The sequence below is a fragment of the Dermacentor albipictus genome, chromosome 9 (assembly GCF_038994185.2).
Source record: "Dermacentor albipictus isolate Rhodes 1998 colony chromosome 9, USDA_Dalb.pri_finalv2, whole genome shotgun sequence".
Classification (NCBI taxonomy): Eukaryota; Metazoa; Arthropoda; class Arachnida; order Ixodida; family Ixodidae; genus Dermacentor; species Dermacentor albipictus.
Genome location: NC_091829.1, coordinates 9,938,999 through 9,957,413, shown reverse-complemented (window position 1 = coordinate 9,957,413; position 18,415 = coordinate 9,938,999). Strand labels below are relative to the sequence as shown.

Genomic DNA, 18,415 nt, shown 5'->3' with positions numbered 1-18,415 from the left:
TTTGATCCAGCATGGAACATTCTATCAAACTACAAAACATACTTAAGGATTGCATAACTGTTGAAAAAAGATCGTTCTACCTATTGATACGTTAACTAGCCTGTCTGAGGCATTTAACTCTGTTTCATATCACTTTTATCTCTTCGAATGTAATGTGGGGCACATCAAATAGACAATCATACCAGTGATCTCTGCTCCACCATCGTCTTCTGGTTTCCTCCACTTGAGAACGACAGTCGAATTAGTCACCTCAGGGTATTCAAGTGGTCCTTGAGGAGGTCCAGGCTTATCTGCATTAGGACAAGCATTGCTGTTGAGAATAGTCCTACTGTAATCCCTGCCAAGGGACATACCATAGACAAGAACGTCAATGTCAGCTGAATCTTCTCCATACATGTTCTTTGCCTTGATGGTGTACTTTCCGGTGTCACCTCTCTGCGACACTGGGATGGTGAGGTTGACGGTCTCATCTGCAGTGTCGGTACGGATACGGTTGGTGGGTGGGATCTCCTTGTCGTTGATCAGCCATGTGACAGCAGGTGCTGGGGCACCCGTGAGTGGGATGTTGATGTTGAGTGGATCACCCGCACGCACGCGGATACCCTTTCCATACAGGCCATCCAGGTGCAACTTTGGCTTCTCTGAAATTTGATACCACAGACATGCAGGTGTCAGCAATAAGGAAAGAAAGTCTGCAGTTTTTCTTGGGGTGTGGCTCAAACAATTAATGATTCTACGTTACAGACAGAGCATTTTACTGTTGTAGTTAGCAAAAGCTAAGATTCACATGAGTATGTATCAGATAAGGGCTATAGGGATTTAATGTTATGCTCTATGCTTGCTTACACATGAGTATGTCAGACACCTCCAGTCATAGAATCTTGACTAAAAAAGTGTGCATGTGTGTGTAGTGCTAATTCTTGGCCAACAAAGTGACATAAGCAGACATAAGTAACATTCCTGACCCATTATAAAGAGATATATCTCAATTTCCACCCTTTAAGAGAATTACAAGGCTGCTCATGCTGGTTTCTACATGCATGCATTAAAAATGCATGAAAGTTTGAGAAATTGTAGTGTTGTGCTTTTAGTTGCTATTGCATTGAAACCGTTACCTTTCATTGGTTTGGCTGCAATTGGCTTAGATGCCATGCTTGGCTCACTGGGACCAGCTGCATTCTTTGCAACCACCCTGTATTCATACTGGTGTCCATCTGTCACATCCTTGTCCGTATACTCTGGCATCTAAAACAAAATAGGAGGAGAACTTATAATGGAAACGTAAACAGGTCAGTCTGGTGTAATACTCATCTAGCCTGATATGTACTCTGTTTGAGGGAATGGGAAGAGGAGAAAAGGAGGGGTATGAGCATGAGGACAAACAGTAGGAAACACAGATTGTTTGGTTGACTGTAGGACACGCAGAATCACTTGTGACAAAGCAGTCAAAGCTTTAGTGATGAGTGCACATGCTAACTGTATTAACATGGGCTGCATATACACTAAAAAGTATTTACATGAAATAAACAACATTTCAGTTTGTCCAAAGCAAATTGTGCCATGACGATGAAAATGTTCCAGCTATAAATTGCTGATAAATATTTTCGCGGGTGCTACCCAGAAAGAATGAAACATGATGAAACTTTCTGGTAAATTGTTTCTTTTTTGCAACCTTAGGCAAGTTCCCATTACAAGCTGCTGTGGCTAAGTATGTGACTCAAGTATTTATGTGGTCATATTACATCAGCAACGTCTCACATATGAAGGAGCAATTTATAGTTTCCTGCAGATCACAGTGATCATACTAGTAGTCCTTTCCGATATAGTACCGACAGCTTTCTGCGGTTTCACACAAAGTGATTGAATCAGCACTGTGTTGTTGTAGTACCTCTTCCTTGTGTTTTATCGTCATTTGCACTGCAGGCCAAATATAATTGAATTAGCTTAAGTTAATTGAGTGCTTATGCTAGTACTCCCATGCAATGTGAGCCTATAATCATATAATGTTGGGTCTTTGCAGAGTATGTGGTGAGTGCAAAGCTTCTTATTCAGGTTTCATAAAAGGTGGATATTAAAATTCAGTTTAGCGTGTGGAATCTTATTGCACAACAATGATGCGTAAATGCTAAAACAGGCTTCAATACTGAAATAAAAATGATTGATTGATTGATTGATTGATTGATTGATTGATTGATTGATTGATTATTTAGGATAAGTGCACTGCCCATTTGACTTACTCGAACAGGTTCCTTGTTGACGCGGACCCAACGATTAGACTTGGTGTCTCTCCGCTCGATGTCATAGCCAGTGATGGGTGAACCTCCGTCATTACGTGGTGGCTCCCATTTGATTTTGATGAAGTCACGATCATGATCCACTGCCTCAGGCTGCCCAGGCTTGCCTGGAGTACCTATAACATAAATAGGATGGACATACGAGAAAGAAGATCAATTTTTCGGAAGCTGCTTCAGGAGCAACAGTATGTAAGCAGGTGCCTCAGCAAGAATGGAGAGCACACCCTAGCTAAGCAGTAGAGAGCAGCTACAAAGCATTTCTGTAGACTACTGGTCTATTTTAAAGAAACGATAAATTGCTACAAGGTCAGATACAAGGCAGAGGTCTCACCATATGGACTCTTGGCTACAACTGGACGAGTTGTTGTAAGAGGCTCAGACAACCCCTGTGCATTCTCAGCCATAACTCGGAACTCATATGCAGTTCCTTCAATGAGTTTTGGCACAGTTGCTTCAGTGGCTGTCGGTGGCACAAATGAAACTGCAGGCACCCACTGGCCACCATGGGTTTTGTCACGCTTCTCAATCACGTAGCCCCTAGAGGCAAAAAGACATTAAGTAAAATTGATAGTAGGTATGTTATTTCATGGTGTATTACCAGGCAAGAACAAAACAAGAAATTATTAACCAGAGCAGAGACTTGGTGGCATTTCTGTGTTGAATTATTTATTGCACTAGAATAGAATCATGCTGTAATGTGAAGAACCATATCTAATGCACATTCAGTAACTGGTACATACATGCCAATGTCGCATCATGAAGACAAGTAAAAATGCGTAACATTTGTTTGAGAGTTATTCTATGCGCTTTATATGCATTTCAACATTAAAGTGCACTAGAAGCAGTGAGTATTAAAATAATGCTTCTTGATCACAGTTCTATGACCAAATGCAGGTGAAATCCATTCCAAAGTTATGTGAATGGCTTTTGGTGTCCTTTGCTTGCAGTTGAAAATGTTCACTGAATTGCAAGGATCAATGCTCAATACACCAACCAATTTCAATTTTAATACATCTATAAGTATTGCATGCACTGCTGTATTTCCTGGAGTGGCTACTATCGGTAACTTTGCAACACTGGTACAGTGAAGTCAGCCAATGCATTCAGAAATTTTCATTGCGCTTCTGAGACATCATTGCTGAATATTTTATAAAGTGCTACAAGGGTAGTCCTCCTCAATTTATTTAATATTCAGTTTTTTTGCATCATTTGCTTCAACACTTGAAACAATACTCACGTAATGTCGCTTCCTCCAGTGTCCTTGGGAGGCTTCCAGGAAAGCTTCACATGGTCTTTGTCAACTTCGTCGACATTCAAAGGACCCTCTGGAGGATTTGGTTTATCTGCAATAAAACATTTATGATTAGTGTCTCCTTTTCAATGACATAGGGCTGCATGCCTCCTGTCATTACAACGTACCCCAGAATGAATATACAGGGTGTCCAAACTACGTATCATGCAGCAAGATTTAAAATTATGCAAATGCCATGGAGCTGGACAGAACCAAGGTAATGTTGCTTGCTGTCGCTTAGAGATACTTTGATTATTTTTTGCATTCTGCCTAATTGCATAATTCATGTTAATCAATTAATCGACTTCTCAAATATTATAATTAGATGAAAAGTGTCAATGAGAAAATTGTACAGTGACATGGAAAACTCCCAATACAGCTTTCTGTTGCTCAATACATGCTACATAACAATGTTTTTCTGAGCGTGAAAGAAGCCCGGCAATACATGTAAAATTACCACGCGACTAGCTGCTCAAGCCACTTTGCATGTTTTCGCAGGCTTCTTTCACGCTCTGAAGAACACGTTTATGTAGCATGCATTGAGCAACAGGAATATATATATATATATATATACACACACACACACACTTAGGTTCTGTCCAGCTACACGGCATTCACATATTTTTAAATCTTACTGCATGATAGCTGGGATACCATGTGTATAAGTAAAACAACAATATAGCAGACCTACAGGTACAATAATAACAATAAAAAAAGGGGAAAGGAAAGCAAGTACTTAGCTAATAGAGGCTACAGCACTGGTATTAAGAAGCACAAAATGAATTGTTTCAGCATATTAATTATAAATGTTGAACAATCTCAATTCCTGTAAACCAGTAAGCAGATGGATTGAATGACGAAAGCCTAGCCCCAATTATATGCTCCTAGGCTGTGGAATATGTTACATATAAAGAATAATCGATCTGTCACATAAGTTTCCATGTGAGTCATCTAAAGTTTGTTGATCACTGCCTTTCACACAAGCCAAAATCGGGATAAACTTACCCAGAATGACAACTGGCAAAGTTCCACTGTCCTCGCCACTATCATTCTTGAGGTGCAAAGTGTATGCACCGCCATCAGACCTTTTGGTGTCGACAGTGTTGATGATGGTGTAGTCATCAAAGTTGGAGATGGTGACCCGGTCATCTGAGATCAGTGGCTTGCCATCCACCATCCATGAGACAACTGGTGGAGGTGCACCAATGAACTTGATCTCGACATGCAGTGTCTGGCCAATCTTGACCTTGACTTCCTTCATGGGGCTCACAATCTTGGGGGCCACTGGGAGACAATGCCAATGAAGTTTAAGTTTAGCTATGGCCTGGTACAACACCGGTTCATACATCACTGCTTATTCGAACTATCTGTTTAATATTTAAATGTGTATGCTGCTCTGCCATGATGATGTTGATGGAATGAGGTTTATTCAACTTGAAAGGATACTAAACAAGGCCATTGGCTTTCAATGGCACATTAATTTTGTTGTCCTTTTTTGCTTTCAGAGAATGGATACCATTGGTAACAAACAGATATGTTGCACAAATGTCAGATGATTACTAGCACAATTAGAAGCTACACATTTAATTGACCAACTCATCTACAACACTGCTGTGGAAGTTATGAACAGTGCACTTGTAGGGCACTAATGACATCACGCACAATAATTCGATGGTCTGGAAAAAAAGAAGCTTATTTTAGAATTCGATGGCCCAGAAAAAAATAAATAGAAGACGTTGCTTTTCAATGTGCACATAGTTGTTCTGTTCAAGTGTTAATGCAATTTACTTTGAGCTGTGTGTATTGAAAATAGGTGTTAGCTATACGCATCTTGGGTAAAATAAATTTTCCTGGGTAGAGTATAGCTGAATAGCAGAAGTGAAGTGAAAAGTTTTTGATTGAATTATTTTGTGGAATTACAAACATAGCTGCAACACTGAAAAAAACAGCTCAGAAAAAGACTACAGAGAGAATGGCATTTGAATCCCAAGTACACATATATACTTTTTTTACTTACAAAACAGTTTGAGATATTGCAATTTCACAGGAAAGAGTAGTTAGTCTTTTACTTCACCAAAAGGAACAAATAATGTCAAACTATCATTCAAATTTTCTGGGTGGACAACATGGAAGTCAATTACTCACAGAATCTTGGCTTGCATGTGATGAGATCCGATGGCTCTGAAGGCTCGCTCTCTCCACCAGCGTTGACCGCAATGACCCTGAACTCATAGTCCTGGTTTTCTCTGAGGTCTGGTACAGTGGCCTTAGTTTGTGATGATGGAACCTCCTTTGCCTTTGTCCAGAGGGGAGAGCCGCGCTCTTTCTTTTGGATGATGTAGCTCTTGACAGGACAACCACCATCATCAGTGGGCGGCTTCCATTCCAGGTCAACGTGATCTTTATCCCAATCAGTCACCTTGGGACGGCCTGGCTGGCTTGATTTCTCTGCAAAGTGGAAAACAAGAGAGCCCATGTTAGGGATGATGGAGGTTGCCGAGTTTATTGCCTCTGGAACCTGACCTCACGAACCGCTTTGCATTATTAATGCTTGAGCACAGGATGTAAAATGGAAACATAATGTTTTGGTTCACTGGTTAGTTAAAGAATCTAAATATACTTCTACCACACACAAAAATGAGAGAAAAATCTGAAAAAAGAGTATTTTGGAACAGCATGCTTCATTTCCTACAGTTCAGCATGATGGTTCTCCTGCTGAAAGCGAACATATCACATCATCTACTATTGTAGCCAATACCAATCGGTAGAAATTCTATTCCAATTTAATTAAACACAGCTACATATTGTAAATACATATATATGTATATGACCAAGAGTACTAGAGGCTAATGACTCGCTTGTTTCCACGTCAATGTAAATTGTTTAAGATTTTTTACAATAAGTCTCAGATGCTTGACATTCTTACCGAATTGTTTTAAAACCTACAGCAAATTTCCCTGTTTGTACAGCCGTGCTGAAGCCTGTTCTGAAGTTAACTAAGAACCCTTGTGTTCATCAAGATACCCATGAAAAGCACCGTCTATCTCCCTTTTCTTTCAGGCACGAACCTAGTTACATACATACATACATACATACATACATACATACATACATACATGCATGCATACCTACCTACATACATGCATGCATGCATGCATACATACATACATACATACATACATACATACTAATAATAAAATTAGTATTGATGATGAAGAAGAAGAAGAAGAAGAAGAAGAAGAAGAAGAAGAAGAAGAAGAAGAAGAAGAAGAAGAAGACTATGCTGCAGTGGCCTAGTCGGAAATCAAAGGCATTCTGGACTTACCAAACTGATCCTTAGCAATGATGGGCTCGGTCTTCTCGAGTGGCTCCGACTCTCCAATCTCGTTGACAGCCTTCACGCGGAACTGATAGCTCTTCTTGTGAACCAGTTTGGGAACCTTGAATGTGAGGTTGGGTGTGGTGCCAGCCTCCACCCAGGTGCCGCGAGATGTGTCCATCTTCTCAATAAGATAGTGCTTGATGGGCGTGCCACCATCATCTGCAGGGGCCTTCCATGTAATGGTGGCGGAGTTCTTGGTTACTTCCGCAATGCCAAGTGGTCCCTCTGGAGGTGATGGGCGATCTGAAAACGCAGCATGATAACAGGTATTAGTAATCATACTTCTTTGCCAACTGGTCAATATTTTAGAGTGCAGCTCTTAAGCGCCAGTTCCTGCAGTGAGTGTCAGTGTTGGCCTAGGTGTAACCGAGCGAACGAGCACAACAGCGAAGGATGAAAGAGCGAACACAGAGCGTGATATGAAAGATACGAGCCGTGAATGGTGTAGACCAATGAGAGTGGCCCCTTCAGTGATGTGTGCACAGGAAATTGGTGTCATGCGGACCAGCCTGACCACTCGATGCGTACTCGTATCTGACCTCAGCCGGACCATTCATTTCATTCCATCATCTGCTCGCATCAGCTCTCATTTGCACTTGTTTGGTTTGGTCTTGTTCGTTCTTGTTTAAATTGTCATTGTTTAAGATTGTTTTTTACAATATTGAGTCTAAACCAAGACGTCCTGATAGAAAAGTTTTTGGAGATAGTGCACCATATCAAATTCTGTACAAGACGAATCCTGAATACAAGGACGCAGAGACGACACCCAGTACCTCATTCTCCTTGACTTTGGAATGCAGCGACGCCATAACAGAAGATGTCGTCATCTTCATAAGACATGACTTGCATTAAGAACGAAGGATGAAGAACGTAAACACAGCGCTGACCTGTCAGCAGACGAAGGAAAAAGCACCCAACATTTTGCACCTACAGAGAGGAGGGAAGATTTTCATGCTGTCATGTGACTGCTGCAGAGGCTCGCTGCCAGTTAGTGTGGAGGCTCTGCTGCAGCTGCAATTTAACACTGGCAGTGTGCTGTGCGCATTTTACTGCTAGTGTGTATAAGGCTTTCTGCGGCGACAATCACTCTGAGACAGCACCAGAGTAGTGTGCATCATCTGCTCACCAATGACGCTGTTGATAAGGCATGTGGCGAATACGTCAAAACAAAGTGCCGCATGAGTGGAGGTCTGTCTATGGTGGCTGCTTTCAATCGCACCCATGCGTGAACCGTGCATTGCTTTTTGCGATCTCCCGATTAGCGAGGCAGTTGCAGCACACATTGCTCGTTTGCAACGTGCCGCATGCGACAGATTGTCCATGCCAGTCAAAATATCGTGAACTGAAAACACGTATAAAGCTGCGTTCAAATAAAAAAAAAAGAAATTATAGGGTTTTACGTGCCCAAACCATTTTCTGAATATGAGGCACAGCGTAGTGGAGGATTCCAGAAATTTGACCACCTGGAGTTCTTCAACATGCACCTAAATGTAACCACATGGGTGTTTTCGCATTTCGTCCCCATCGAAATGTGGCCCCCGTGGCTGAGATTTGATCCCGTGACCTCGTGCTTAGCAGCTCAGTACCATAGCCATTACGCAACCACAGCTGGTCGCTCAAATTTCGAATTAGGAAGTATCGTAATGGCCAATGAATTTTTTTTATGTAGACTGCTGCAAACTGTGCTGAAGTAAACCCACTTTAATAAAGGCTCCAAATCCCTCTTGAAGAAGACTCTCCGCAAGAGATTCTATCATATACGTACAGTAAAGCACTTTCAAGAACACATATAAGTTGCTGAGCCATACTTCAGATATTTGTTCTTTCACAAGGAGTAAATCTTAATGCTGTGCAGCACTGAATGAATGACACGAACGCAAAGCAGCACTTCACGAGTGTTTTACTGATTTTCTGACGGCCACAAGAAAAGCTAAGTCAAGCAGAATAAAGCTAATTAGAATGTTTTCACTAATTGAACACAATCTTCCAGAATATACGGGGCATGTAAATCTGACTAAAGGCACTGTAATGCTTAGAGCTGTAAAGTCAACAGAGGAGTCAACAAAGGACAAGCCAGTTGCTTATATTCTGCTCACCAAGGACAGTCACTTTAGCAGAGGCTGATGTTTTGCCATGGGCGTTCTCCAAGACCAGCGTGTATTTGCCAGAGTCAGAACGCACAGAAGATGCAATGTCCAGCAGCGTTTGGTTGGCAGTGTTGGTGACTTCAACACGTTTATCATGCACCGGCTTATCATGGATTTGCCACTCGATGGCAGGTGCAGGCTCTCCCTTGATAGGCACTGTGAAGTTGATAGGCCGTCCTGCCCGTACTTTGATGTCCTTCAGGGCAGCTTTGTCCAGCGATGGAGCCACTGCACAGCAAGAACACAGGCACTGCAGTTGAAACAGATACTTTAAACCATTACAGTTTGCTATTCTATAGTGCCATCTGAAGAGTAAAGACTGCTAACACCTGCACACATGGACAGGAGGCTATAGAGTTAGTTTCCTCACTACACTACATCCACCAATAGGTTTTCAAAATTTACGATTTACTGAGATTACAGAACTTCCCGCATGCTCGAGAACCAAGATAGCTAAAGCATCCCCTTGCTACAGTGCAAAATATTTATGTCATAGGCTATGCTGTCACATTTGGTCATTGCAATTACCCTTTGCACATTACACATGGTGTAGCCAACTCACATTTCCGTGGCTTGGCAACAACCGACTTCGACGGGTCGCTTGGCTCACTGGGTCCAGCTTTGTTGATGGCAATGATACGGAACTCATACTCCTCGCCTTCCTTCAGATGAGGCACGGTGGCCTTGGTGGCATCACCAGGAACGCGAGCAGCCTCCTCCCACAGCGGGCTGCCCTTGTTGCGTTTTTCCACAACATATCCCGTGATCGGGGCTCCACCATCACGCGGTGCACGCCATTCAAGGTCAACATGGTCGGCATCCCAATCCGTGACCTCCGGAGGTGTTGGTTTGTTGGGTTGGTCTGAAACAGTGTGAGCAAAATTTTTATCAGTCACAGAACTTTGGATAAATTGGGTGTAAAGAATCTTTACGTCAGTACCTAGGATCCTAAAAGCTAGCCGAGGTGCTGGACATATACAAATAATTTTATGGCCATGTTTAAGGCAAAAAATCAATAAAAATAAAATAAGGTAGGCTGGCAAACTAGACGTGCTTTTGCAAGCACAGAACTGGGAGAATTTATAATGTTTAGTATTTAAGAAGTCACCATTGTTTTCATTTATAGTCCTTTATTAAGGGAGCTTTCAGAACAAGCAAGAGAGAGCTTTGAAACAAACGCTAATTTTTTGCAAGTGTACAAGCTACTTTTTAAAAAGTTAATCACTGCATGCGTAACTGATATTGCATCGTGCTTCCTCTAGCGTTACATCATTTAATTTAATCAGCACATTGCAGATTTTCTAGAAGTCGATCTCACATTTATCTTGAAGCCAGCAGCATGTGATCCTCAGCATTTGATATGGCTTATGACATTTGACATTTGAAATTCTTGATGCTTTACCGTAGAAGTGGTAAAGCTCTGCAACACATGCATTTGTGGCTATAGCCACAGTGTCAAAGTAGCCTGCAAAAGTACACCTATGTCACGCAAAGTCTCTACTGCTAGCTCAGCTCTCAAGATTTTGCTTGCCAGGTTCTGTTGAAGACAGGCGTGACACTTCAGACCAGCATTACTTCTTTAACCAGCATACTGAAGCGTTCTTTGCTCACCAAATGGATTCTTAGCAGTGATGGCATCCTTAGTGGTTGCATACGGAGAGTCACCCTCCTTGTTCACTGCCTTCACTCGGAAGTGATACTGGTGCTGGTTGGCCAAGCGTTCAGCCTTCACTGTGGTGCCCATAGTTTCGGCAACAGGTGTCCAGATTCCAGAGTCCAGGTCCTTCTTCTCGACCACATAGTGCAAGATGTCGCAACCACCATCATCCTTGGGTGGCTTCCATGACACCTCACAGTTGTCCTTGGTGATCTTGTCAATTTTGATCATCTGTGGTGCCTGTGGCACGTCTGCAGAAGGAAGGTTTCAAGATGAAAACAATAAATGTGGCTTGTGGGTGCTGCACAAGCACGCATTATTTGATAGTGTATTTAAAACTAAAAAAAATGATAAATGCATTCACAAGTAAAAGATATTGCACATTAAAAGCCTCAACAATGCCCGAGAAAAAAATGCATACTAAGTAACGCAATTAAGTACCAGCCATTGACTTTGCTTTTATGCACCTTTACCAAGTTCTCTATTATGTCTCCTTTTCACATTCAATCAAAGACCATGTCCTTTTTGAAGATATCTTTTATCAATAAAATTTGCATGATTCAATAACTGGAAAATGAAACTAACAAACCAACTATACAGAGCAAAGTAATCAAGTATCGTTCCAAATATACTTCAGGTTAAATTACAAGTTCAAGTACATGTCGAAGTTAAACATTCTTGCTTGCAACAACTGCATATGAGCTGAAGGGTAAATTATCCAAGCATCATACTAAATATAAATGACAATCAGGTGGAAGAATAGCAGCTTATCATTTGAGCTTTAGCAATACATACTTAAGATATAAATGATACTGCAGGAGGTATATTAACACAGGACAGCTAGCGTACTGAATGTATGCTTACCCATAACTGTGACATTGACTTTAGCAGTGTCTGTGCCATTGGGATTAGTTGCAGTAAGGATGAGCGTGCCACTGTCACCACGCTCAGCATTGCGCACTGCCAGCTTGGTCTTGTAAGGTTCGTGCGAGATGGTCCAGCGTTTGTCGTCCTCTAGGCTCTTGCCTTCCATGGACCACTTCTTGTTTGGTGGAGGCTCACCAAGGACAGGCACTTCAAACTCAAAGCTCTTGCCAACCTTTATACGAATGTCATGCAGGGCAGTGCGATCAATCCTTGGAGCCACTGTCAAAACACAAGGCATGATATCACACACGTTAGGATGTAATGTTGCTACAACAAAAGAGCGGTTCACAGAGCATATCTTACATCCTAGTTCTGTTTACAAAGGGTGCTGCAGTGGAGGACTCTAGACTAACTTTGACTACTGGACATTTTTTTAATTGACATCTTGTCACATTAGTTATTTCCTCTTGTGTTCTTATTAGAACGCCACTGTTGCATCCAAAAAATAAATTCAGTGCTTAGCATTTAGCAGCAGAAGGGCTGGAAGCAATGCTTTTCAGTGCGTTCCTAAGCATTTAAATGAAATAGTGGGCTGCTAACATTAATGATTTGATATCAGGTGAGGAACAAAGTGCATGCACTTTCACATGCAGGAGTGAATTAATGCACACAAAGAAATTACTCCATTTGAAGGGCTTCCTAAACTGTGACCGAACAGCATTTCAGAGAACCACATTTTATCATAATCAGAGAAAACAAACAAGGCATCAAAAGGAACAAAATATTGTTTCCTCCTCATTCCTTTCCTCCTCACCACAACGTAAAAACTAAAGTAGTGCTAGTTCACTTTTGACAAACTATGTATGTATACAAAGTGTCTCGAATGCAAGGAATTGCAGTCACAGACCAAGTAAGATGCCATTGGATATCTTAAATTCCCCATGGGTGCCATCTTTATAATGTATCAGACAGAAGCCTATTGAGGATGTTTGTTAATGAAAAAATTTAAGATCTGACGCAGAGTGCTGCTCCTCAAGTCAGACAAAACTTACTGTTCTTGGGGCGAGCAACGTGCTGGCCAGTGGACTCGCTGGGTACTCCTGGGCCGCCCTTGTTGACAGCCCTGACACGGAACTCGTATGGAGTGCCCTCAATGAGATCACCCACCTTTGCATTAGTCTCATCAGCTGGAACTTCCATGACCGGTGTCCAGTCAGGACTGGCAGAAATAGAAATCAGATGTTGGTTTCAATCGCAGTGCTTGTCCTTACACTCTTCACCCTATAAATTGGTTTCACGCCACATATGCAGTTGGATAATGAAAATTTTGATGTCATTTTGCTACATGTGGCTCTTGGCTAAAGCTTGGCTACATGTGGCTCATGGCTAAACAAACTGTGCAGTGCCTAACATTACGTAAGCTTGCACTTTAGTTTACATCTCGTCAGAAATTCCTTGATTCTTTAAGGATGAGTGTCAGTCCAAGTAACACAGAAAAAATCCATGTTTTCTTATACTACACAAAGAAAGAGCAGAAGAAGAACATAGACATAATGAGTGCTAACTTGTATAGGTAAATGCTTTACAGTTACTCAATGCCCATTTCACAAATACGTGCTGAATGCCAGCTGCGGCAGAAGGTAGTGCATCAAGGCACAAAAGTGCATCAAATATTAATGACAACTGAAGGGGTTAAGCCAAATACAAAAGTCATCCCTTCTATCAAGGCCGTGGAGCTGTCCAGTAAAGATTCCAGAAAGTGCAACCTGATAGCAGATGCCAGGTTATAAGTAAGGTAAATTCTTATGTTCAATGCACACTAATTTAACTTCCTTGCTGGATATTGATTGTTTGCAGGCGTAGACAGCAGGTGGTTTACAGCAATAAAAAAATGTCAATATGTACAATGCATACAAAGTACACTTATAATGATTGACGTGATAGGCCTCACTTGTATTTGTCCTTCTTCTCAATAACGTAGCCCGTGATGGGTGATCCTCCATCGTTTTCAGGTGGTGTCCACTTAAGCTTCACAAAGTCCTTGTCGTAGTCCTCAATCTCTGGTTTGCCGGGACTACCAGGCTCGTCTTAAGAGTAGAAAAAAAAAAAAATGCACCAAGGTACAGCTAACAGAAGTTCACAAACATAATCTATTTTATTTTGAGTGCCATGACCAGAAAGATAGAACCCAAAACAAAATGTGCGGACGATTACCTTATTCGCCAGTTACATAACATGATATAGTAGCTAATTTCAAGGTTAACACAACGGCTTAGGCAAGCACTTCAATATGGGAAAAGGGTAAACAACACAGAGCATGCAAATAATGATGATTCAACTTGGTGGCAAGAGGTGCTAAGAGAAAAATTTTAATAGCAAGAACCTGAGAATAGAGTGGGTGTGCGATACAATAAAGTTGAGGAAAGTCATAAAAAATGACAATCCCATGTGAGAATAAAACAGCAGACTAAAAGGATGTAGTGTAAAAGGGTGCAGAGCAAAAGATCAATATTGTCCATGGCAAACAACATAAACGAAGTTCAAACAATTTGCGACATAATGATTTGACCTCATTGAAACTGTACAAGTATGTGGCACATATTGTTAGGGAAGTGATACTGCTGGTGTGTAGATGATGGGAGTCGCAATATTATGACTGTATGTTTCTGATAAATGACTGCTTTCTATATGTCTGCAATATTATTAACAGGCATGATCGGATGGCCATGACAGATATTAAAGACAAAACAAAGACTGCAGTTTTACCAAATGGATTCTTGGCAACAATAGATTTGTCAGCTTCAAGGGGTTCAGACTCGCCCTGGCGGTTGGCAGCCTTTACTCTGAACTTGTATGTCTTGCCGGGCTGCAATCCCTTTACCTGCATGGCATATGGCAATAAGATGAGAAGTCTGCATAAGCTCTGTATTCGTTGATGTGCTACTTAGAGGCAAAATCTTCTTTTTATAGTACTGCAATCATCAAATTACACATTCCACTTCTCAAGAAAAGCATATATGACCATTATGCACTAAATCGCACGTAATTTAAGAGCTTATAACCATTCTTTAAACCAGTATCTCAACAGCAAAAATAATTATCAACAGATTACGGGGCAAATTAGAAGGCTAGCAGAGCATCTCTGCTCAATTTGACTATTTTCGTACATTTATTAACAATTGATTTTTCCTCGAGGCTGCTTTAGGTACTGTTGTAGCTAAAAATTAAAAATTAAATTATGGGGTTTTACATGCCAAAACCACTTTCTGATTATGAGGCACGCCGTAGTGGAGGACTCCGGAAATTTCGACCACCTGGGGTTCTTTATCGTGCATCTAAATCTAAGTACACGGGTGCTTTCGCATTTTGCCCCCATCGAAATGCGGCCACCATAGCCGGGATTCGATCCCGCAACCGCATGCTAAGCAGCCCAACACAATAGTCACTGAGCAACCATGGCAGGTTGTTGTAGCTAAACAATTAAACTAGCTAAACCTCTGTTCACTACTTTTTTTCAGCCTTGTATTAGCTATGTATACATCATCATCATCAGCCTGGTTACACCCACTACAGGGCAAAGGCCTCTCCCATACTTCTCCAACAACCCTGGTCATGTACTAATTGTGGCCATGTCGTCCCTGCAAACTTCTTAATCTCATCCGCCCACCTAACTTTCTGCCGCCCCCTGCTACGCTTCCCTTCCCTTGGAATCCAGTCCGTAACCCTTAATGACCATCGGTTATCTTCCCTCCTCATTACATCTCCTGCCCATGCCCATTTATTTTTCTTGATTTCAACTAAGATGTCATTAACTCGCGTTTGTTCCCTCACCCAATCTGCTTTTTTCTTATCCCTTAACGTTACACCTATCATTCTTTCCATAGCTTGTTGCGTCGTCCTCAATTTGAGTAGAACCCTTTTCGTAAGCCTCCAGGTTTCTGCCCCGTAGGTGAGTACTGGTAAGACACAGCTATTATACACTTTTCTCTTGAGGGATAATCGTAACCTGCTGTTAATGATCTGAGAATGCCTGCCAAATGCACCCCAGCCCATTCTTATTCTTCTGATTATTTCCGTCTCATGATCCGGATCCGCCGTCACAACCTGCCCTAAGTAGATGTATTCTCTTACCACTCCCAGTGCCTCGCTACCTATTGTAAATTGCTGTTCTCTTCCGAGACTGTTAAACATTACTTTAGTTTTCTGCAGATTAATTTTTACACCCACTCTTCTGCTTTGCCTCTCCAGGTCAGTGAGCATGCATTGCAATTGGTCCCCTGAGTTACTAAGCAAGGCAATATCATCAGCGAATTGCAAGTTACTAAGGTATTCTCCATTAACTTTTATCCCCAATTCTTCCCAATCCAGGTCTCTGAATACCTCCTGTAAACACGCTGTGAATAGCATTGGAGAGATTGTATCTCCCTGCCTGACGCCTTTATTTATTGGGATTTTGTTGCTTTCTTTATGGAGGACTACGGTGGCTGTGGAGCCGCTATAGATATCTTTCAGTATTTTTACAAACGGCTCGTCTACACCTTGATTCCGTAATGCCTCCATGACTGCTGAGGTTTCGACAGAATCAAACGCTTTCTCGTAATCAATGAAAGCTATATACAAGGATTGGTTATATTCTGCACATTTCTCTATCACCTGATTGATAGTGTGAATATGGTCTATTGTTGAGTAGCCTTTACGGTATCCTGCCTGGTCCTTTGCTTGACAGAAGTCTAAGGTGTTCCTGATTCTATTTGTGATTACCTTAGTAAATAGTTTGTAGGCAACTGACAGTAAGCTGATCGCTCTATAATTTTTCAAGTCTTTGGCGTCCCTTTTCTTATGGATTAGGATTATGTTAGCGTTCTTCCAAGATTCCGGTACGCACGAGGTCATGAGGCATTGCGTATACAGGGTGGCCAGTTTCTCTAGAACAATCTGCCCACCATCCTTCAACAAATCTGCTGTTACCTGATCCTCCCCAGCTGCCTTCCCCCTTTGCATAGCTCCCAAGGCTTTCTTTATTTCTTTCGGCGTTACCTGTGGGATTTCGAATTCCTCTAGACTACTCTCTCTTCCATTATAATCATGGGTGCCACTGGTACTGTATAAATCTCTATAGAACTCCTCAGCCACTTGAACTATCTCATTGATATTAGTAATGATATTGCCGGCTTTGCCTCTTAACGCATACATCCGATTCTTGCCAATTCCTAATTTCCTCTTCACTGCTTTTAGGCTTCCTCCGTTCCTGAGAGCATGTTCAATTCTATCCATATTATACTTCCTTATGTCAGCTGTCTTACGCTTGTTGATTAACTTCGAAAGTTCTGCCAATTCTATTCTAGCTGTAGGGTTAGAGGCTTTCATACATTGGCATTTCTTGATGAGATCTTTCATCTCTTGCGATAGCTTACTGGTATCCTGTCTAACGGAGTTACCACCAACTTCTATTGCACATTCCTTAATGATGCCCTCAAGATTGTCATTCATTGCTTCAACACTAAGGTCCTCTTCCCGAGTTAAAGCCGAATACCTGTTCTGTAGCTTGATCTGGAATTCCTCTATTTTCCCTCTTACTGCTAACTCATTGATCGGCTTCTTATGTACCAGTTTCTTCCGTTCCCTCCTCAGGTCTGGGCTAATTCGAATTCTTACCATCCTATGGTCACTGCAGCTCACCTTGCTGAGCACGCCCACATCTTGTACGATGCCAGGGTTAGCGCAGAGTATGAAGTCTATTTCATTTCTAGTCTCGCCGTTCGGGCTCCTCCAGGTCTACTTTCAGCTATCCCGCTTGCGGAAGAAGGTATTCATTATCCGCATATTATTCTGTTCCGCAAACTGTACTAATAATTCTCCCCTGTTATTCCTAGTACCTATGCCTTATTCCCCCACTGCCTTGTCTCCAGCCTGCTTCTTGCCTACCTTGGCATTAAAGTCGCCCATTAGTATAGCGTATTTTATTTTCATTCTACTCATCGCCGATTCCACGTCTTTATAGAAGCTTTCGACTTCCTGGTCATCATGACTGGATGTAGGGGCGTAGACTTGTACTACCTTCAATTTGTAACTCTTATTAAGTTTCACAAGACCTGCCACCCTCTCGTTAATGCTATAGAATTCCTGTATGTTACCAGCTATATCCTTAAAAATCAGGAATCCGACTTCTAGTTCTTGTCTCTCCGCTAAGCCCCGGTAGCACAGGACGTGCCCCCTTTTTAGCACTGTATATGCTTCTTTTGGCCTCCTAATTTCACTGAGCCCTAGGATAAACCCCCTTTACTGCCCTCTAACTCCTCCAATAGCACTGCTAGACTCGCCTCACTAGATAGCGTTCTAGTGTTAAACGTTGCCAGGTTCATATTCCAATGGCGGCCTGTCCGGAGCCAGGGATTCTTAGCACCCTCTGCTGCGTCGCAGGTCTGACCGCCGCCGTGGTCAGTTGCTTCGCAGCTGCTGGGGACTGAGGGCCGGGGTTTGACTGTTGTGTTCATATAGGAGGTTGTGGCCAAGTACTGCACCAGGGTGGTCAATCCTGCTCTGATGAGGGAGTGTGTTACCAGTTCTGGTCACTGGGATCAGGCCACACTCCAGGCCGGTTTATGCAATTTTATCAACACGTGGACTTTTTTTTTTAATCCGGTGGAAAATCGCCGGCACCGGGATTCGAACCACGGACCTCTTGCACGCAAGAAGGGTGTTCTGCCTCTACGCCACCGCTGCATAATAGCTATGTATACAACAACCATGATGAAAACCTAATAAACAATAGCAAAA

The 18,415-nt window shown here is 42.1% G+C and overlaps 1 protein-coding gene across 5 annotated transcripts in view; it reads right to left on the bottom strand.

Annotated features, from left to right (window-relative positions):
- The window catches only part of bt (projectin protein bent), a 250,126-nt gene that overhangs the window by 51,938 nt on the left and 179,773 nt on the right, over nucleotides 1-18,415 (bottom strand). For all 5 annotated transcript variants that reach the window (XM_070525700.1, XM_070525701.1, XM_070525702.1 and 2 more), the window contains 16 exons: nucleotides 14,405-14,519; nucleotides 13,590-13,725; nucleotides 12,691-12,857; nucleotides 11,636-11,917; nucleotides 10,726-11,022; nucleotides 9,677-9,976; nucleotides 9,064-9,342; nucleotides 6,911-7,210; nucleotides 5,731-6,033; nucleotides 4,591-4,869; nucleotides 3,532-3,637; nucleotides 2,626-2,831; nucleotides 2,238-2,410; nucleotides 1,116-1,245; nucleotides 354-641; nucleotides 183-290 (listed from right to left, as the gene is read on the bottom strand). In XM_070525700.1, the coding sequence (XP_070381801.1) occupies nucleotides 183-290; nucleotides 354-641; nucleotides 1,116-1,245; nucleotides 2,238-2,410; nucleotides 2,626-2,831; nucleotides 3,532-3,637; nucleotides 4,591-4,869; nucleotides 5,731-6,033; nucleotides 6,911-7,210; nucleotides 9,064-9,342; nucleotides 9,677-9,976; nucleotides 10,726-11,022; nucleotides 11,636-11,917; nucleotides 12,691-12,857; nucleotides 13,590-13,725; nucleotides 14,405-14,519 (3,469 nt within the window). The remainder of the gene's footprint in view (nucleotides 1-182; nucleotides 291-353; nucleotides 642-1,115; nucleotides 1,246-2,237; nucleotides 2,411-2,625; nucleotides 2,832-3,531; nucleotides 3,638-4,590; nucleotides 4,870-5,730; nucleotides 6,034-6,910; nucleotides 7,211-9,063; nucleotides 9,343-9,676; nucleotides 9,977-10,725; nucleotides 11,023-11,635; nucleotides 11,918-12,690; nucleotides 12,858-13,589; nucleotides 13,726-14,404; nucleotides 14,520-18,415) is intronic.